Raw genomic sequence first — 22,019 nt, 5'->3', positions numbered from 1 at the left:
TATTACATTGTATGGTAACTGAAATTTAAATAAATTTAAAAAAAGAATACAGGTGGAAAAAAAAGTATTCATCTCTTTCTGTATGGATATGCAACTGACCAAATATTATTTACTGAAAAAAGTCCCCCTTCCCCCTACTAAGGTCACACTGTTATTATAAAATAGTTGTCAAGTATGTGTAAGTTTATTTCTGGACTCTCTTCATCTATTTTTCTATCCTTGCACCAATACCACATCGTGTTTTGTTTTTTAGTAACCGTACCTTTGTAATTCCTTGATATTTAGTTGCTCGCATCCTCTAACTTCATATTTTCAAGTTTGTGTTTTGCTGTTCTCAGCCTTTTGTGTTTCCATGTTAAATTTTAGAATCTATGTGTCAATTTCTCCAAAAAGGTCCTTCTGGTATTTTGGGACTGGGATTTTTACTGAATCTAAAGGTTGACTTAGGGGAAATTTTACAATATTCAGTAGTCTACTTTTCTGCTTCCCAGGGAGGGATCCACAGATGTTCCACATTCCCACTGTAATGTAAAGGGAACCTTTCACAACACCCAGAGCTCTTGATGTCCCGCAAATGCAGGAGGAGGATGTCCTCAAATTCCTTGCAGCAGGGACCCATTTAGCTGGCACCAAATGTGACCTCCTGACGGAACAGTACATCTACAAAAGTGATGGTATGTGCATCACAGATTCAAGAGAGAACCTGAGAGAACCTTCTGCTGACAGCTCACACCACTGTTGCGACTAAAAACCTGGCTCATGCCAATGTCCTATCACCCAGGAATACAGGCCAGCGAGCTATGCTGAAATTTGCTGCAGCTACTGGAGACACTCCTATCGCTGGCCACCCCATACCTAGAACCTCCACTAACCAGATCCAGAAAGCCCTCGAGGAGCTGAGACTTCTGGTGGTTACTGACTCCAGGGCTGACCACCAGCCTCTCCAGACGTGTCTTACATTAACTTGCCTGCCACGGCTCTGTGTAACAGAGACTGTCCTCTGCAACGCACAGACATCGTCATCCCTTGCTATGAGGGATGCACTCAGTGGGTCTGATGTGTGGATGCTGGCCTGGGGAGGTTCTGTGCTCCTGTGGGGCCATTTCCCCTGAACACCCACTGGAAGTCATGTCTGATCTCTACTTCTACAGAGACCCTGAAGAGATTGAAAAGACTAGGCTGCATAAAGTATTTTTAAAAATATTTTACTTTTTTAAAAGATTTTTTTAAAAAAAAGATTTAATATCTTTATTTAAGACAAAGAGACAGAGAGAGTACAAGCAGGGGGAATGGCAGGCAGAGGGAGAGGGAGAAGCAGACTCCTCACTAAGCGGGGAGCCCTATGTGGGGCTCCATCCCAGGACCCTGGGGTCATGACCTGAGCCGAAGGCAGATGCTTAACCAACTGAGCCACCAAGGCACCTGCTAAATTTTCTTTTTTTAATCATGAAGGGTATTATCAAATTCTTTTTTACATTGGGCAAAATAATTACATGATTTTCCTCCTTTATTCCATTGATTGGTTAATTTCACTGATTTTCTAATTTTTTCGAACTTAAAAAAGCCCACTGGTTTTTCCTTGTATTGTCCTCCTGAATTTCTGTAATAAGGGTTTGGTGGTCTCATAAAACTAAGTGGGAAGTGTCAACTATTTTCCTATTCTTTGGAAATGTTTATGCATAATTGGTGTTATTCCTTAACTATCTGGAAGAGTTCATTGCTAAAGCCATGTGGGTCTAGACTTTTTGTGGAAGTCTTTCAATACAAAAACAGTTTCTTTAACAAACATAGATTGTCTATTTCTTCTGGTGTCTATTTAAATGTTGTATTTTGCAATGAATTCTTCCATTTATCCACATTTTCTTTTTTTTATCCACATTTTCAAATGTATTGGCAAATACTTCTTCACAATAAATACTCTCATTTTTGTAAAATCTATACTATCTGTAGTGATGCTCCCTACTTTACTCCTTTCATTGATAAATGTATTTTCTTTCATTTTTCTTGCTAAATAAAGTTCATGGATCTTTAAGGAACTTTAGCTCTGTAGAATTTCCCTATTGTATGTTTGTTTTCTGTATCATTGAATTTTGCTTTTCATTACTGCCTTCTTTCTATGTTCTTTGGGTTTAATTTGCTATTCATTTTCTAGCTTCTTGAGATAAAAACTCAAATCTTTCCTTTTTTTGCTAATGTATTTAAAGACACGTTTTTCTTTTTTGAGCATTGCAAAAGCTATGTAATAAATTGCAAAAAAGACCACAAATTGTTCCTATTTCTGTCAGCATAACCTATTATCAAGTAATTTAGCAGTTTTTTCCATCAAGAGGTGTCTCCACCCTTGACTCTGGGTTTTGCCATGTGACTTGATTTAGTCAACAGATGTCAGCAAATATAAAACAGAGACTTTAAAAGCTTTTAAGCATCGAAGCTTATCTTCTCTTACACTTGGAAACTTGAAAAAAACCAGGTAAATGATAGTAATTCCATAAATATTTTTATATACGTCTTATGTATAGTGTAGCATACTCAAAGGGTAAAAAAACCCTACTCCTAAAGGGGAAATCTTTTGCACTGTTGGTGGGAATGAAAACTGGTGTAGCCACTCTGGAAATCAGTTTTGAGGTTCCTCAAAAAGCTAAAAATAGAACCTTTCTTTAACTATAGCTGTAATACAAATACCTGATTTTTTCCTTGAGGATGATGGCCTTACTATTTTTCTTAATTCTGATGCTTGAATCATATTTTCTAATTTTCTTTCCACACCTCCCTTCCGTTTTTCTGCTGCAGCAATTTAAAAGAATATACTTGGATAAATTATTCTGATGGTGGGTGCCAATCTACAACTATGCTGTCAATTAAAGATTCATGTATATTTTAACTGTGTTGGGGAAAAGTTACCCACTTTCTCCTCATTAGAGCATTATCATAACAAAACAACACTGACCCTAAATTTAAAGCCTCTAAGTCATTACTAACTAAAAACAAAAATACCACATATTGTTTTCCCCATTGATTTTAAAAACCAGAGTAAATACTGTATATTAGAATTTGCTTGTAAAATGAGTTATATAAACTGGATGTACAGTCTCTTTCCTGAAAATGTTGGCATAGTAAATAAAGTTCATAATTATAAAAAACAAAAATAGAACTGTTCTATGATCCAGCAATTGCACCACTAGGTATCCCAAAAAATAAAATATACTAATTCAAAGGGATACATGCACCCTAATGTTTATAACAAAACTATCTTTAAAAGCCAAATTATGGGACAGTCCGGGTGGCTCAGCAGTTTAGCACCACCTTCAGCCCAGGGTGTGATCCTGGAGTCCCAGGATTGAGTCCCATGGGACTCTGCTTGTGCCTCTGCCTCTCTCTCTCTCTCTTTGTGTCTCTCATGAATAAATAAAATCTTAAAAAAAAAAAAAAGCCAAATTATGGAAACAGACCAAGTGTCCATCAACTGATGAATGGGTAACATGTGGGGTGTGTTTATGCAATGGAATATTATTCAGCCATTAAAAAGAATGAAATCTTGCCATTTTCCATGACCTGGATGGAGCTACAGTATTATGCCAAGTGAAATAAGTTAGAGAAAGACAAATATTATACGAGCTGCACTCATAAAAATGGAATTTAAGAAACAATACAAATAAGCAAAGAGGAAAAAAAAAAGGGGAGAGGCAGACCAGGAAAGAGACTCAACTATAGAGAACAAACTGATGGTTTCCAGAATGGAGGCAGATGGGGGGACAGGAAGAAAAAATAAAATACATAAGGCAGGAAAAGAATTTTCCTCATGGTCTTGATCACAACTAAGATTAGGTATCAAAGATAACAGCTCATGTGGCTGGGAAGAGGTAAGAGGGTATTCTTCTGAATGCCAAGCAGGAGGAATAGATGATCTCACAGTAGGCAGAATGGGATACAATCTTCCAAAGTACATTGCAGTAAATCAGAAACCCCTATTTTGTAAGCTGGACTTTCCCATACTTTTTTGTGGGGTTTATGTGGATTTCCTTGTTGTTTCACTTAATAATTAGAAAAGTCACTTCAAAAAAGTCAGTATTCATGACAGAAAAAGGTTTCAAATGTGAAAAATGAAACAAAAAATACTAGAAGAAAAGGCAGATGGTTTTAAAAAAATTATAATCTTGAGGTAGGGAAGGGCTTTCTAGGCACTCGACCAAAGGCAGAAGTCAGGAAGGAAGAGATTGATACACTTGATTATATAATAAATTTAAACTTTTAGGGCAGCCCTGTTGGCGCAGCAGTTTAGTGCCACCTGAAGGCCGGGGTGTGATCCTGGAGACCCTGGATCGAGTCCCACATCGGGCTCCCTGCATGGGGCCTGCTTCTCCCTCTGCCTGTGTCTCTGCCTCTCTTTCTCGCTCTGTGTCTCTCATGAATAAAAAAAAAAATTTAAACTTTTGTAGGCAAAAAAGCAGTTAACCCACCCCAAAATCCAATGATGAAAAAAACACAAAACCCTCCAACGTTTATGAAGGGCTATTACACATTATTAATCTGAACTTGAAAACCTCCAAGATCCAACGAGGTAGTTCACAAACATGAAAATAATAGCTAATATTTATGGAGCTTTTATGCGGCAATGTGGTAGGCCAACTGCTAAAATGGCCTCCATCTCACCCCCATATGTATCTACGACTTCTTATAATTTGAGTTTGCTGCTCCTCCCATCGAGATACAAAGTCTACCTACCCATTTCTTGTGCCTGGACTGGCCTCGTGAATTGCTTTGGTCAATATAATGTGGGAGAGTTGACGGTGTTCCAGCTCGAGCCTAAGCTTTAGGAGGAGGCCTATATAACACTTCCACTCTCATGGAATCCTGCCATCGCCATGAGAAGAGGTCAGAGTTAGCCTCCTGGGGGCTGTGAGAGAATGTGATTCCCACGTATACGGGACAGCTAAGCCAAGATCAGCAGGGCTGCCTACACAACCCATGGCTGGCTGTAGGTGCAGAATGAGCACCGTTAAGGCTAGAAAACCTCCCCGGCAAACATAACAAAACATTTGTCAGCAAACATAAATAAATATCTGTCATTATGTTTTGTGGAGATTTGGTTACATGGCATTATTGTGGTGACAATAATGGACATAACAGGCAACGTTCAAAGTACTCTGTATTTACCCTCAATCTTAAAAAAGGTGATGTGTGATAATAGCAACTATATATTGGTCTTTGCACCTGGTTCCTGGCACTGAGCTCCTTGTTGTTTCCTAAGTGACAAGAGTTCTGAAATCATCTCTTGTTGTAATATTTAGTTTCTAATCCTAGTTCCTGACACAGGGCTCCTGAAAGCCTTGCAATTTCCTGGGTGAGAGAAGTGGCTTTTCCTCTGATGAGTGGCTCTGCATAGGCTCCTGGATAAGCGCTGGTTACTAGAAAGACCGAGCCATGATCAGAAGTTTGGAATTTTCAGCCCTGCCCTTCACCCCTCAATTCTTTGAGAAGGGGGAAGGGCTGAAAACGGGAGTTTATGATAGATCATGTCTACCTCATGAAGGCTCTATAAAACGCCCTGTAGTATGGGGTTTGGAGAGCTTCCAGTTTGTTGAACATATCCATATACCAGGAGGGTGATGTACCCAAGCTTCACAAGGACATAAGCTACTATGCTCAGGATCCTCCCAGACCTCACTGCATGTATCTCTTCACCTGGCTGTTCATCTATATCCTTATAATATCTTTTAATAAACTGGTAAACATGTTTCCTGAGTTCTGTGAGCCTCTCTAACAAATTAGTCTAACCCAAGGAGGGGATCATGAGAACCTCAGATTTATAGCCAATTGGTTAGAAGCACAGGTAACAACATGGGCTTGCAACTGGCACATGAAGTCTGGGGAGTAGTCTTCTGCAACCAGCCCTTAATCTATGGGTCTCACAATATCTCCAGGTAGCTAGTGTCAGAATTGAGTTAAAATGTAGGACATCGGGATCCCTGGGTGGCTCAGCGGTTTAGTGCCAGCCTTTGGCCCAGGGCGTGATCCCAGCATCCCAGGATCGAGTCCTGCGTTGGGCTCCCTGCATGGAGCCTGCTTCTCCCTCTGCCTCTCTCTCTCTCTCTGTGTCTCTCAGGAATAAATAAATAAAATCTTAAAAAAATAAAATAAAATGTAGGACATCTACCTGGTGACTCAGAGAATGGCTTGCCATGGAGAAAACCTCCACATATATTTGGTGACTGTTTAATGTCAGAAGTGAAGAGTTCTGTGTGCGTAGTAAAGGGACTTCCAGAAGAGAGAACTGTTTTTCTAATATAGATGAAGCCATTTTCCCCTCTCTTGTCCCATATCCTACTCACCTATCTGACATGTATTCCATTCTAGTCACAATGGCCTCTTCACTTTCTCAAACGCACCAGGCACAGTATCAACTTCTCACTGAGCCCTCTCCTGTCAACTCTATCATTTCATTTTCACCAATACTGAATATCTTTCTTTCCTGCTTTACTTTTGGCTCCCTTGCACATTCCCCATTTAATATACTCTATATTTTCCTTTGTTGTGTTTCCTTAAGTTCCAATAGAAGGTAAGCTCCCTGAACACAAAAATTTTTGGCTGCTTTGTTCATTGCTATGTCACCAAAACTAGAATAATGTTTGGCACAAAATAGACACTCAAAAAATATTTGATGAGTGAAAAAAATCGACCAATTAATTTCAATTTACTGATGAAGAAACGGGCACAGAGAACCTAAGTAATTCTGCTTGAGATCACTGTGCTGGTAGGTGGCAGGGCCAGCTTCAGATTACCAGAGCCGGGTCTAGTCTAGTCTAGAGTACGATACTATCCCCCTTTCTAATGCAGAACTTGGCATATATATATGAACCCAAATACCACCAATTCCCTTGGTTCTTCATACTTTAATCTAGGTATTTCTCAAACCCAGAAGTCCTCGGCTTTGCCTTAACCAAATAGGCGATAATATTTAAACTCAAGTAAGTACCAGGATGTTTTTTACTCCTGGTACCAAAACCAGGAGTAAAAGAACAACAAAAATCCTCCTTTACAACGTTTAAAAATGTTTTTATTTTCTCATTTATTCATTTATTTATTTTAAATGTATTTTTACAAATAATCTCAGCTCAGCCTTTGATATTTAATTTAAAACCTTTCCTTCAGTGGTATTTTTTTTCCCCTAGCAATATTGTCCTAAAATTCTGGGGTTTCTATCAGATTTGGGGGGACAATCTCAATTTATTCAACTGCTGTTAAAGTACATAAATATTATTAAACTTATCAAGAACTATAATCTAATTTGTCTGACTTTCTAAGACTTCCCATATGAAAAAATTGTCACATGCGAAAACAACTTTTTTGGTTTTCAGATCACAAGTCCTGAATTTTCATTAAAGGATTAAACTCACAGTGTGCTTGGGTGGCTCAGTTGGTTAAGTGTCTGCCTTCAGCTCAGGTCATGATCCCAGGGTGCTGGGACTGAGCCCTGCATGGGGCTTCCTGCTAAAAGAGGAGCCTGCTTCTCCCTCTCCCTCTGCAGCAATCTCTGCTGCTTCCCCATCCTCCTACCCTCACCTGTGTTCTTGGTCAAATAAACAAATAAAGTCCTAAAAAAAAATTAAACTCACCAAATAAACTCTCAACAAAAAATGCAAATTATAATAAGCAAAGTCTCCATTTAACAAATTGATACGAATAAAAAATTTTAAAATGTTTGGTGTTGCTAATGGTGTAGGAAACTAGCATTTACATACTCCATTGATAAGAGTATAATTTGGGGCAGCCCGGGTGGCTCAGCGGTTTAGCGCCGCCTTCCGCCCAAGGCGTGATCCTGGAGACCTGGGATCTAGTCCCACATCGGGCTCCCTGCATGGAGCCTGCTTCTCCCTCTGCCTGTGTCTCTGTCCCTCTCTCTCTCTCCGCATCTCTCAGGAATGAATAAATAAAATCTTAAAAAAAAAATGTAATTTGGGTGCAAGTTTTTGGAGAAAAATAGGATAACAAGTACTAAAGGCCTGGAAGATGTGCATGCCCCTTGATGTACAAATTCCATTGCTAAGAGTTTATACTAATGAAACAATTAAGGATTTGGCAAAAGACTTAAGAGCAAGAATGTTTATCTAAGCAGTATTATTCATAGCAGGAAATGGAAATGATTTTTATGTCCAAAGTAGGGATAAGTATCATACATTTCCAAATAGACTACATTGTAACTGTTTATATAATGGAAGAATGTTTACAGTTTATAAAACTTATAAAAATATGGTATAACCCCATATTTGTAAAAAGAAAAGAAGTATCGATATGCAGAAAAGATTTTTGGGTGCTGTTAACAATTGTTTTTTTTCTGGATGGGTGGATTGTGTCTTTTGCTTACGAATATTTTCTAAGTTTCCTACAATGAATATACATTGGTGTCAATTTTTTAAACCGTGGTTCTTTTTTAATTGAATGAAGAAACTGGGGCCATTATAGCTATAATTTGGAATAAATACTGTTGAGTCATCTTTCTCATTTATTTTTTTGAAAATGCCATCCATCCCTTACTCTATAGCGTACATCAGATTTTGCTTGGCTCACACGCTGTGCAATCTGGCTGAGATAGGAGGGGAAGTTCTCCTGGTTTAATTGCTATGGCAACAAAAGTTGAAAGAAATCTTAAGTATCCTTTGGTCCAGTCCTTTTCATTTTACAAAATAAGGAACTTGAGAGGGAACCAAGATATTGAGTGATTTACTTAAGGTCACAAGATTATCTGAGCAACTAACCCTGTCTTCAGATTCTCTGCTCCCTCATTCCAAAGAAATTGGAATCTCATCAATGATCCTGGCTGTCAAACTGGCTTTGGAAAGGAGATATAGGAGCTCTGCCAACAGAAAAACACAAAAGAAATCATAAGTCAGCAGATAAAAACCTAGTTACTTTTAAAACACTAAAATGAACTGCCAAGTGTAGGAAGAAACAGGAAAAGATACATCAAGAAAACACAAAGGACCTTTCATGTTGTCTAGTATTTTTTTTAAAGATTTTATTTATTTATTCATGAGAGATGGTGAGAGGAAGGCAAAGGGAGAGGCAGGCTCCCCATGGAGCAGGGAGCCCAATGTAGGACTTAATCCCAGGACCCCAGGATTATGACTGGAGCGGAAGACACTCAACCACTGAGCCACCCAGGTGCCCCCATGTTGTCTAGTATTGACTGTTTTTTGGAGGACACAATTTGAAACAAAGATTCTGTGATTAAGTCACTCACAAGTGCCATAAATTAGTGACTACTGCTGTATATATTAACTGTAATATTATGCTGTTAAGTAACAAAATAGTTGATATAATTGATTACCAGCTTCTAACAAGATAATTGCAAAGCTTTTTATATATTTATTTTCTTCCACGTATAAACAAAGAATATGAGGAACACTATCAGTGGTTCTCAAATGTGTTCTGTAATCTTAGGGGTGAGAATATGCAGAGGGGTCCTTCAGACCATTTCAAGTCATCTATGAGGTTAAATGTACTTCCTGATAATACTATGATGTTTACTTTTTTCACTTGGTCGACATTTGTACTGATGGTAAGAAGCGATGGTAGATGAAATTGTTGTCTCCTTACAACATGTCAAGGCACTCAACGGTCTTAGCAGTCGTCATATTCTTCGCCACTCACTCATGCTAAAAATGTCAATTTCCCCTTCATGAAATAGTAAAATAATTAATTTTATTAAATCTCAATCACTGAATGGATATGTGGGGCAAAGTACGCATAAAAGCACTTCTGCTTTATACTTTTATACTTGAGCACAAGGCTGTCCAGAAGATTTGGCTGCCCAACCCAAAAGCACTTGTGTGATTAAATTGTGAGCTGAAATTGGTGCTTTTCTCATGGAACACTATTTGTACTTGAAAAGATGAGTAACAAACTATGGTTGATCAGACTAAAGTATTCAGCACAAATTCTCCCAGAAATGAAATAAAGTGAGCCTGTCATTTCAAGGAACTGATACTATTTGTTATCAAGGATAAAACTTCAGCTTTCAAATGAAAAATGAATTTTGAAAAATTGTACCTGCCACCACGAGCTTGCCAGCTTCCTAATACTTCATGACATTTATGATAGGATGGATGATCATATTAATGAATATGATTTGATACTGAATAATGTAACATGTCAACATTAGGAAGATCTGTATAACACAGTGTACTGCTATTTTCCAAGTAACCAATGTTTGACATTAGAAAATCATGCATGGGTAAAATATCCATTTAAAATCTAAGCTAGAAAAAAAAAATAAAAAAATAAAAAAATAAAATCTAAGCTAGAAAAAAAAAATCTAAGCTAGACACATGGATTTTAATGTAACAGAATAAGAAAAGTACATTGATAATTTCATATCCGGCATTGCAACTACCCTTAAAAAAAACTATTACCTGTGAAACTTTGATATGATATCCAAGCATATCCATGATTATTTTTAAGCTGTTAAGTACTCCTATTTGAGTGAGTACATGAGTGAGAGGTGGGGTTTTCTTCCTCTTCTTAAAGCAAAACAGTGTAACATATAAAACGCAGAAGGAGATGTAAGAATCCAGCTATTTTCTATTAAGTCACACATCTGTTTTACACAAATGTAAAACAAGGCCACTCCTATGATGGTTGTTATAAAAAACAAAAACAGAAATCAAATGTTGGTGAAGAAGATGGAACTCCTGTTCACTACTGATAGGAATATAAAATGGTACAGGTGCTGTGGGAAACATAGCGGTTCTTCAAAAAAATTAAATACAAAATTACCATAGGGGCCCACTAATTCTAAGTATACATGCTAAAGAACTGAAAGGAGAGACTCAAATATATATGTGCACATCCCATGATCACAGCAGGATTATTCAAAATAGCCAAAAGATGGAAACAAGCCAAATGACCATGGACAGGTGAATAAATATGTGGTATTTTGATACAGTGGAATATTATTCAGCCATAAAAAGGATATTCTGACCTAAGTTATAATGTGGATGAACCTTAAAAACATGCTAACTCGGGATCCCTGGGTGGCGCAGCGGTTTGGCGCCTGCCTTTGGCCCAGGGCGCGATCCGGGAGACCCGGGATCGAATCCCACGTCAGGCTCCCGGTGCATGGAGCCTGCTTCTCCCTCTGCCTGTGTCTCTGCCTCTCTCTCTCTCTCTCTCTCTCTCTGTAACTATCATAAAAATAAAAATAAAAAAACAAAACAAAACATGCTAACTCAAATAAGCCAGTCACAAAAGAATACTATATGATTCCCCTTGTAGGAGGTACCTAAAGTAGTCAATATCATAAAAATAGAAGGAGTAGTGGTTGCCATGAATTGCAAAGAACTTAGTTACTGTTTAATGACTAGAGTGTTTCACTTTGGGATGATGAAAAAGATCTAGAGATGGATAATGGTAATAGTTGTGCAACAATGTGAATATTCTTAATGTCACTGAATTGTGCACTTAAAAATTGTGCACTTGAGGGGATCCCTGGGTGGCTCAGTGGTTTTGCACCTGCCTTTGGCCCAGGGCGTGATCCTGGAGTCCCGGGATTGAGTCCCGCATCGGGCTCCCTGCATGGAGCCTGCTTCTCCCTCTGCCTGTGTCTCTGCCCCTCTCTCTCTCTCTCTCTCTCTGTGCCTTTCATGAATAAATAAAATCTTAAAAAAAAATTGTGCACTTGAAATGGCCAAGTGTTATATTTTGTATATTTTACAACCATAAAAAAATTAAGGAAAAAGAAAAACCCAAACTACAAGGTCACTTTCTTACTGATTTTTTTGGAGGCGTTTTGGAAAGGTTATTTTTCATGAAAAAATGTTATTTGTGCAGGTAATGAATTTATCACTTAAAAAAACCCCTGATAAATACTTTAAACATCCCTTAGTTTTCATTTCTAATCTGATAAATATGGATAGTTATAACCGACATAAACAGCTTTTAGGTCCCCGGTAATTTCTGCAAGGTAAAGGGGTCCTGAGACTAAAAAGTTTGAGAACCACTGTCTTATACAGAATTTATTCTCTTCTCACACCTGCGTTATGGGAGTATCTTCATTTGGACCTTTAGCTGCAACTGGAAGCCGTATCACTTGCAGCCTGCAGACTAAAAGGACAATGTGAAATATGATAAAAATCATCACATTAATTCTTTATGATTACTACTATCTTTTGGATGCACCATAACCTAAGGACCGAACAACGCAAAGCTCCACACAGATGAGTGGCCTTACACAATAGAAAACTCAAAAAGCTTAAATGCTGGGCCTTTTCCAAAGTAGTTTTGTAAGTATCTAGCAAGAAATACACATTTCCTTTCTTCTATTGGATCTACGTTAGGATTTACAGTTTAAGGCTGGATTGGGGATGGGGGGTGGGAGAGGCATTGTTTCCTGAAAACCACTCCATCTAGTGCATCCGTGCAAAGAATTTAATTCTCTCACCATCTTGCTACTGGTCTTTTGCAGAGAGGTGCGGCTTGGGAGCTAGGAAGCAACCCAAAACAGCAGCTGAGGCTGCCCCAAACCGCGTCCAACCGATAATTTCCTCCATTTTGGGCCAAGTCAATTTGCCCCGGCGAGAGGCCGAATGTTTGTATGGGGGAAGAGGTAAATAAAAAGGAAATTAGGAAGCACGGACGGAGATGAGCAGCGAAAGCAGAGCGGCGGCACGCAGACCGCGGTCAACGAGCTGTGGGCTAGTGATGCGCGAGGGGCGAACTGGAGGCGCGGTTCCCGAGCCCACAGCGGCGCGCACGCTCAAGGGGAGGTCTGCGGGTCGCGGCGGGTCGCGGCGGGTCGCGGCGGGTCGCGGCGGGTCGCGGCGGGTCGCGGCGGGCGCGGCGGGGCGGGGCGGGGCGCGGGGGGGGGGAGCCAAATGACTTTCTCCTCCGCACCCTCCTTCCGCGTTCATTCTGGGCCGGCCTGTGTGCAGCCGCAGCCCCAAACAAAGGGGAACGGATGCCCTCCCGAGGGAGCGGAGGGGGCAAGGTGGCCCCGAGGGCCCGCGCCAGGTGTCGCTCAGGGTAGGGCGCGGGCCGCGGGGACGGAGGGTCCGCGGGGACGTGCGACCGGCGCGCCCCGGGGAGGCCGAGCACCACGCCCGGCCCCGCGGTCTGCGCGAGCCCGCGCGCGGGAGGTACCTGTGGAGGCCTCGCACAGCCGGAAGGCACCGGGCGATCATGGGACGGCCGAGAGGCGGCGGCGGCGGCGGCGGCGGGGAGGCGGGAGGCGGGGCGCCGGGCAGCCGGGAGGCGGCCCAGGGAGGCAGGCGGCGGCGGCGGCAGGGTCCGCGCCCTCCCACGTGCGGCAGGCCCACGCCGGCGCCCACTTCGGCCCCGCCCCGCGCCCCGCCCCGCCCACTTCGTCATAGCGCCCCGCCCACTTCGTCATAGCGCCCCGCCCACTCAGGCCCCGCCCCGCGCGCCTGGCACCGCCCCGGGGCCAGTTCCCGCGAGAGCCCGGGGCCCCGAGCGGAGCGCGCCGCCGGGGGCGTGAGGGGCGGCGGCGGCGGCGGGGGCGCGTCGTCCTCCGGTGCGGGCCGGGGAGGCGGGGCGCCGGGGAGCCGAGAGGCGGCGGCCCCGCGAGGCAGGCGGCGGCGGCGGTCGGGTACGCGCCCTCTCACATGCGGCAGCCCCACGCCGGCGCCCTCGTCGGCCCCGCCCCGAGCCCCGTGCCCCGCCCCTCCGACCCCGCCCCCATTCAGGCCCCGCCCCTCCGGCACAGGCCCCGCCCACCCTGGCCCCGCCCCGTGCGCCTGGCACCGCCCGGGGGCCGGTTCCGGCGAGAGCCGGGGGCCGCGGGCGGAGCGCGCAGCCCGGCGAGGGGCCGAGGGGTTGGCGGAGGCGGCGGCGGCGGCCTCGGAGCCGGGGAAGTTTGGGCGGCCGCGGGCCGTGCTGCGCTCGGGAGCCGAGCTGAAGCCGGAGGACCAGGGGGCGCGCGAACCGGCCTCCGGACGCCCCCCGGGGCCCGCTGCCACCGTCTCGCGTCCTCGCCTGGTAAGGGGCTGCGGGCTGGGCTGGGCGTCCCCCCCCCCCCCCCCGGGGCCTGCACCGCCCCGCCGCACCCGCCTGGGCCGCCGCGGGCCAGGGGCCTGGAGGGAGGGAGCCGGAGCTCGCTGTGCCCGGGGAGGAGGCCGGGGAGAGGCCTGCGGGAGGGGGCTCGTCCCCCGCCCCCCGGCCCCCGCCGTGCGGTTTTCACCTTCTGTGCTGGGGCCTTATTTTTAGTGCTTGTAGCCCGGTGGCCTGGAGACTGCGCTCGCCTTGGAAATAAGCGCAGAAATAATAAACACGCTGGCGGCGGGTACCACACCCTGGCTGTGGCTTAGGGAGCCCGGAGAGCAGATGGATGATGCGATTGAGTGCAAATGAGCCGCCGGTGCCGCCTGGCCCTGCGCCACAGCTCGGAGGCGGTAGTATCCGAGTGAATGAACCTGCCCCGGAGCTTGCAGCTCGTCCCGGGGAGCTCGGCTGCCGCGGAGAGCGCCGCTCGGCGTGTAGCATCCTCCGACCCAGGCCACGACCTCAGGTCTCCATCCAACAGAAATGCCGTTTTTTTTTATTAAGAATGACACTCGGTGGTTGAACACCTTCTCATTATTAAATACGTTTCCTCCTCCCGTGACAGTCTAAGCCTGCAAAAGTTGGTGCAGGGTAAATTTATACCTACATTTAAAAACAAAAAAGAAGAATCTCATGAAACAGAGGAAGATGCTCGTTGTCGATCAGCTTCTGAGTCAGCAGTATGAAAATCTCCCTCCACTGAGTCCTGAGGCCTTTGGGGGATTTCTGCATCTGTAGCTAGACGACCCCTCCCCCCCCCCCCCCCCCCCCCGTCCTGATCTCTATTTGTACTATGCAGACTGTTAGGGTAGCAGGGACAGTGAGAGCCTAAGCTTGTGTTCTACATGTTTTGAGAAAAATTTTACTTTGGCAAGTTCTGACATAATCTAACACTGCTGGGGTGTAGGTGAGAATATGTATTTCGTTATGTATTTTTGTCCTCCTGACTCTTTAAAAAGAAGAAGAAGGTAATACAGGGTTTTTCTTTTTTCTTTTCTTACTCCTGATGTGATTTATGACCTTGTTATTTATAACCTTTCCTGGCTGATTCTTGAAGCAGTGTTTTCCTTTCTTTTATCAGGGAAAAAGTGTTTAAGCTTTTAAAATGTCATCTATCAAGCACTTAGTTTATGCAGTTATTCGTTTCTTGCGGGAACAAAGTCAGATGGATGCTTATACTTCAGATGAACAAGAAAGTTTGGAAGGTAGGCACCTGCTCTTTATGTCCATTTGTGTTATAATAATAAACCAAGACTACAATAGCTGTAAGCCTGACTTTATGATCTATTATATTTTTTTATTTATTAAAGATTATATTTATTTATTCATGAGAGACACAGAGAGAGAGGTAGAGACACAGGCAGAGGGAGAAGCAGGCTCCATGCAGGGAGCCCGACGTGGGACTCGATCCTGGGTCTCCAGGATCACGTCCTGGGCTGAAGGCAGCAGGGGCTAAACCCCTGAGCCACCCAGGCTGCCCACTTTATGATCTATTATAACAAAATCAAAATATTTTATTGACAATTCAAGAAGAAAGATTGTGTTTCCATTTTCCAAGGCTTGTTTTCATTAACGACAGAATAAGAGGACAATCATTCATTTATTGAACAACTGTAAGGTGTCAGAACTATGCTGATCATACAAAATCATAGGGATTTTTTTTTCTTAACAGTTAACAGTAACTGTTAAGTTAGTATTATCCTCATTTAACAGATAATGAATGAAACCAGATAGATTAAGTAACGTAACAACAACGACATAATGTGGCAAAGCTGAGATTGAAATCCCGGCTTTTACTCTGAACGTCTTGTCTCTTCCTAATAGAAAAGCATCCCGTTTAGAATCAATATATGAAAATACCTTAGTCATCATAAAAGCACTATGTAAAGTGTAATAATTACATCACAATTAAGCTATGACAACTTTCTATTCCGGGATTTGAAAATAGGAGGATTTCACTGGTGTTCTGCGTGAGCTTTAAATATTAGATTTAGTAATCTGTTAAATTGATCTGGACTTGGATGACAGCATCACGTGTTTCTTTGAACACCATCTTTTCTGCTTCACGTTTATGCATTATAATATTTAAATCCAGTATAAGCATAACAGGATACAATGCTGTAGATGGGCTTGGGGAGGTTCAATGAGCGTAGCTTCTTTGTGCCCTGAAGACTTAATTATTGCAATGAGATAGTACACTTAGGAGAATTTAATGAATTATAATACAATTTGATTTTGCCATCTAGAGGCTGTTTCTCCTATGAAGGGGATACATCTATTAATTTCAATAAGCACTTCCATTGTGAATATGCTTTTAAGAGGTAGGGATGAAAACTGGGCATTTGCTCTAAATCTGCTTGCAATCTGGTGAGACGCTGTCTTTCCAGGTGGCAGTGAGAGGAGCAGGTGACACACAGTTGGAGAACATTGCAATCGGTTCATTTCATATTAAGGTTCTTTTTGTCCTCCTTGGTGGTTAGACAACGTGAAGATAAATCTAAAGAAAATATTGGTTATGGTTGCTCAGTAGCAGACAGATAAATGCAGTCATTTAATAAAAGATGTTTCTTCTCCAATCAAACGCAATATAATACTTCTAAAGGCCAGAAAGAAAATTGAGTTTTTTAAAAAATCAAGATGTTATGTCCTATTTTTAGGATGGTCTTCAGCCAAAAATATGTGCCTTCAGCTGTTTGTTATATATGGAAGTCAGAAATGGTGCCAATTGTTTTTGACCGACCCCTATTTTTGACTCTGTGAGTCTAATTTAATTGAGTATGAAATCATGTGGGGGAAGTCTGCCCACCTTCTAGACATTTAAAAAAGCCCTGGAAAAGGAGCCTAAGTTCTAGTACCAGCCTTCCCATAGCAGTAAGGTCTTACAGTCTTATCAGCTTTGAGCTTTTGCATCATATTATGTCACCCACTCCTGATTGTTGTCATCTACTGACATCTGTTTCATGTGGCTTCTGCTCCCTGTCACTCTCTCGAGTACTACTCTATCTTATTCTTGGCAGTTTCAATGACCTCATAGATGTTTCTTTCATTTTTTTCAGCACTCTGTTCCTTGACCTTCTGTCCTCCAGTGATCTCAACCACTCAGCTGCATGGTCATACCCTAGACTAGTGGTTCTCAACGTAGGGTGATTTTGCAATGTCTGGAGATATTTTTTTTTTTTTATTGTCACTACTAAGGGGCTGGTATTACTGGCACCTAGTGGGTAGAGGCCATGGATTCTGCTAAACATACTATAATACACAGGACGGCCCCCAAGAACAAAATCCAAAATGTCAGTAGTGCCAAGGGTGAGAAACTCTTCCCTGGACCTTATCCTTACTAAAATTGCATTCTCTCCATAATGTCTATTGTAGACATTTCACTTCCTGACCAGTACTGCCTGTCTTTCCAGGTCACTCCCTCTAGAATCCCTACCCCAACTATTCTTTGACCCTATGAATACCCCCAGTCTGTTGATCCCATACCTTTTACACCCCTCTTCTTACCTTTCTTAGATTCCATGATTCATTATTATATTATATATTATTATTATATTATATATTATATATATCATATATAATATTATATATTATTATATTATATGTATTAGAGATATACCCCTGTATATCTCTCCCTTTCTTACAAAACCCAGCCTCATGTAAATTCAGCTTTCTACCAACTCTGTGCTCATATCCATGTGACTACATATAAACGGAGCAAAACATAAAACTTTGTTGAATGATCCCACTTTGAATTCATGACCATGAGCCTCAGGTGGACCTTTAACGCTGCCTGGCAATCACACTATCTCTTCCAAGTTCATTCATACTTTTGCTTTCCTAGGCCACTACTTTAGCACTTTCTGGTGTCTCCTCAAACCCTCAAACCTCTTCTCCTGTACTCACTTTTAATTGATGACCGTGCTTCCTACTCTACCAAGAAAATTAAAGTAATAAGAAAATAACTTCCACAGACTTCCCCTGCCCCATCTATCCACACACCAACATCTACACCCCCCACCAACACTCTGCCTGCCTGCCTGTTACCATATGGCATGGACTAAATATTTATGTTTTCTCAAAATTCATATGTTGAAACCTAATGTCCAGTGTAATATTAGGAGGTGGGGCCTTCATGATTGGGATTAGTGCTCTTATGAGAGACCCCAGAGAGTTCCTTTGCTCCTTCTACCATGTAAGGACGCAGCGAAGAGGCACCATCTCTGAACCAGAAAGCAGGTTATCACTAGACACTAAATTTGCTGGTGCCTTAATATTGAACTTTCCAGCCTCGAGAACTATGAGAAATAAATTTCTTTTCTTTAGAAGTCACCTCGACTATGATGTTTTGTTAGAATGGCACAAATAGACTAAGATACTGTAGATGAACTATCCATCTACTTTTCTAAATGAAACCTCTCTGCTGGCACACTGGATCTCATTCCATCCTGTCTCGCCTATTCTGGGATGTCATTCTAGTTACTCTACCCTTCTTCTCTTACATCAGCAAGTTTTCACTCTGTACTGGATTATTTTTATCAGGATAGATGTTTCATTATATTTCCCAGGATAGATTTTTCATTATATTTCCCTTCTTAAAAAAAAAAAAAAACAACCGCTTATTACTCTTGCTGTATTACTCCCTGCTTCTAAACTTCTGCCTCCTTCTATTGTCTTCCCCTTTTGCTGGAAAACTCTTTGAAAGAATTGTGTGTACTTGTTTTTTTAAAGTTCCTCTTCTATTCCTTCTTAAACCCTCTATTCCAGTTAGGCTTTTGCCTCAGTCTCTTTCCACTCGTACTATTCTCATTAAGGTCATCAAGGATTTCTGGTGATTTAGTTAAGTGGTCAGTTCTCAGTCTCCATCTGTCTTATTAGCTGCCATTGATAATGTTGATAATCTCCCTCGTCTTTCCCCCAACTTCCCTCCACCTCACCCCCCTCCCCTCCTGCCACTGCTCTATACTTGATTTACTTGGCTTCCAGGATACCTCCTCACACTCTTAGTTTTCTTCTTCTCTCATGGCCTGTTCCTTCTGTCTCCTTTACTACCTTTTCTTCTTTTCTCTGACTTGGAGTGCCCCGGGTCCAGTGCTTGATCTTCTTTTCATTATCTGTACTTACTTTTTTGATGGTATCATTCAGTTTCTTGGCCTTCAGCCAAGACCTTCCTTCCAAACTGCAGATTTTTATATCCAACTGCCTACTAGGTATCTCCACTTCTATGTCTAATAGGCATCTCAAACTGAACATTTCCAAGACTGAACTCCTGATCCTCCCACCCAAAATCTGTTCCCTATCTCAGTTGATGGCAACTCTATCTTTTCACTTGCATAGGCCCAAAACTTGGACTTCATTCTGGACTCTTCTCTTTCTCTCAGACTTTGCATTTAATCATTAAATGATTAAATCCTGTTGGCTGTGCCTTCAACATATATATCTAGAGTCTTACCATGTCCTCCCACCTTCACCAATGTCACCCCTGGGTAGAATTAAGTATTTCTCCTCTGTTTTAATGTAGTAGCCTCTTACAGGTCTGTCTGCTTCTGTTCTTGCAGCTTTGTTGAATATTCCCAACACAGCCACCAGTGACCTTTTCAAACAGAGTGTGTCAGGGGTGCCTAGCTGCCTCAGTCAGTGGAACATGCAACTCTTGATCTTGGGGTTTTAAGTTTGAGCCCCACATCGGGTTATAGAGATTACTTAAAAATAAAATCTTTGAAAAAATTAACAAAAAAATAAAACAGAGTATGTCAGATTCTATCATTATTCCACTCAAAATCTTGCCGTGACTCCTCATGTTACTTAGTCATTGTTTAAAGGATTTATATAATTTGGACTTCAGCGATGTGTTGTTCACAGACGCTTCCCCTTTCTCATTTGGCTATAACCAAATTAGCTTCCTAACTCTGAATACACTGTATCCTCTTTCCTAAGGGCTTTGGCTGTAGTTTTTTTTCTGCATAGATTGTTATTTCTCCATATAATAGTAATACCCCCATCATCTTTGAGTCTTTGTCAAATCTCTTTTCTGAATGAGACCTATGCTAGGCACTCATATCTGCAGCCTGCTTCCCTGCTCTACTCTCCATACTTGCATCTCTTTGCCCTGCTGTACTCTTTACTGCTTATAGCCTACCTCTCCACCCCTACCCCCAAGAAGTCAGGGATCTTTTCTGTTTTAGTCACTGATTTATCTAAAGCATGTAGAAAAGTGCCTGACACGTAGTAGGTGCTCAATAAATATTTGTTGAATCGGGTTGATGAATTGAGTCAAGTGATCGTGGGCATATCACTTAGTTGATCTGTAGCTTAATTTCTAAGGCTGTTAGGTGAAGCCTCTGACTCTTCATCTGATAGATTTGTCAAGAGGATCAGAATCAGTGATGACAGGTACCTGGCATATGGAAGCTTTTGAATAAAGTGGTACATGGGATATCATAGTGTTGAATAGAAGTCTTCACTTGCCCTGCTCCTCATTAGTACCAAATGCACTGTTATTATTTGTGGTTAAAGGGGAACAAGAATTATATAGTGTACTTGTTTATATTTGTAGGACTTATTCCTGAGTGAGGAATTTGTATTACTTATTCCTGAAAGAAGGCTCGAATTTGTTTTATAAACGAGAATCTTGAGGTAAAAGTAAGAGAAATTATTGTAACTAAGTTATTTGATTTTTTTTTTTTTTTTTTGGTTGGATGAAAAACGATAACGAAATAGTCCTGAGTTCTTGTCATGCTACCCACCTCGCCACTTACTGCCTACTCTTTTTGCCTGTTTCTTTTGCTGGAAAACTCTTTGAAAGAGCTATCTATACTGCTCTTTTCTAATTCCTCTCCTTCTATTCTTTCTTGGACCCATTCCAGGTAGGTTTTTGCCTCAATCTCTCACCCACACTATTATCATCAAGGCTATCAACATTTTGGCTACTGGGTTTACTTATCAGACAATTCTGTTTACTTGTGTAGGGAATCTAAAATAGTCAAACTCACAGAATGATGGTTGCCAGCAGCTAGGAAAGAGCAAATAGGGAGGTGATGGTCAAAGGAATTAAGTTCTGGGGACTGACTGGTCTGCCCAGTGCCTATCATTAATTATGTTATATACTTAAACTTGGGTAAGAAGGTAGACCTTAGGTTAAAGTGTTCTTACTACACACGTACACATGATAATAAAGGTAGTGAGAGGAAGCTTTGGGAGGTGATGAGTATGTCTCTGGCATTGACGGTGGAGATGATTTCATGGGTGTATGCTTATCTCCAAACTCATGGAGTTATAGACATTAACTATGAACAGCTTTTTATATGTCAACCATACTTCAGTAAAGTGGATTGAAAAAAACACACACCAAATAATTGTGTTTAAAACAAAACAGCCACCTCCTTTAATGATATTTAATTCCATCTAATATGTACCAGGTCTGTGTTTTAAGGTGAATGGCAGAGGAAATAAGGGAGATGGACTGAATTGCTCCAACAGGATAGGGCATAAAAATCCCTCAGTTACCACATGGACTGTTCACCTGTCCGTGTTGTGCAGTAAAGTTACATACTCTGGGTTTTGGTTAAGGACTTGGTTGTGTACTATCCCTCTTTCCCATGGTTGTGCATTAATGTTTTGGTGGAGAAGAGTGCTTTTCTTCAAAGGGTTTATTGTTATTTTTTTTCTGTAATTAAACTATGACTTCCATTGTAAATGAAGACGTAGATTAAATTTATTGAATACCTATTATTTGCCAGATCTGCTAAAGTCATAGATGAGTAAGATGCAGTCTTTATCCTCAGAGGCAGTCTAATGTGGGAGACATTTAAATGCATGGAATATAGTATGATAAGTTCAATAATAGAAACCTGTACCAGCGACATGGCACAGTAAAGGCAGTGACCAGTCTGATCAGGAAGGGAAAATACTGATCAGAATAAGTATATACATATAAACACACACATACATTTGCCATTATTACTATTGTT

General features: G+C 41.9%; 2 protein-coding genes across 3 annotated transcripts in view; one reads left to right on the top strand and one right to left on the bottom strand.

The window, feature by feature from the left end:
• NLN (neurolysin) overlaps window positions 1-13,327 on the bottom strand; it is a 95,414-nt gene extending 82,087 nt beyond the window's left edge. The window contains exon 1 of one of the 2 annotated variants that reach the window (XM_041766796.1): window positions 13,135-13,327. In XM_041766796.1, coding sequence (XP_041622730.1) covers window positions 13,135-13,175 — 41 coding nt within the window. In that variant the 5' untranslated portion in view covers window positions 13,176-13,327. Of the gene's footprint in view, window positions 1-12,436; window positions 12,458-13,134 lie in introns of those variants that run through there. The other variant, XM_041766797.1, reaches the window with a different exon arrangement.
• A 527-nt stretch (window positions 13,328-13,854) lies between these two features.
• Window positions 13,855-22,019, top strand: part of SGTB (small glutamine rich tetratricopeptide repeat co-chaperone beta) — a 44,979-nt gene continuing 36,814 nt past the window's right edge. The window contains exons 1-2 of the mRNA XM_041766799.1: window positions 13,855-13,989; window positions 15,134-15,257. Of these exons, the coding sequence (XP_041622733.1) occupies window positions 15,158-15,257 (100 nt within the window). The 5' untranslated portion in view covers window positions 13,855-13,989; window positions 15,134-15,157. The remainder of the gene's footprint in view (window positions 13,990-15,133; window positions 15,258-22,019) is intronic.

The sequence above is a fragment of the Vulpes lagopus genome, chromosome 8, assembly GCF_018345385.1.
Source record: "Vulpes lagopus strain Blue_001 chromosome 8, ASM1834538v1, whole genome shotgun sequence".
Lineage (NCBI taxonomy): Eukaryota > Metazoa > Chordata > Mammalia > Carnivora > Canidae > Vulpes > Vulpes lagopus.
Note: the sequence above shows the minus strand (reverse complement) of the source record. Positions and strands in the feature narration are given on the sequence as shown.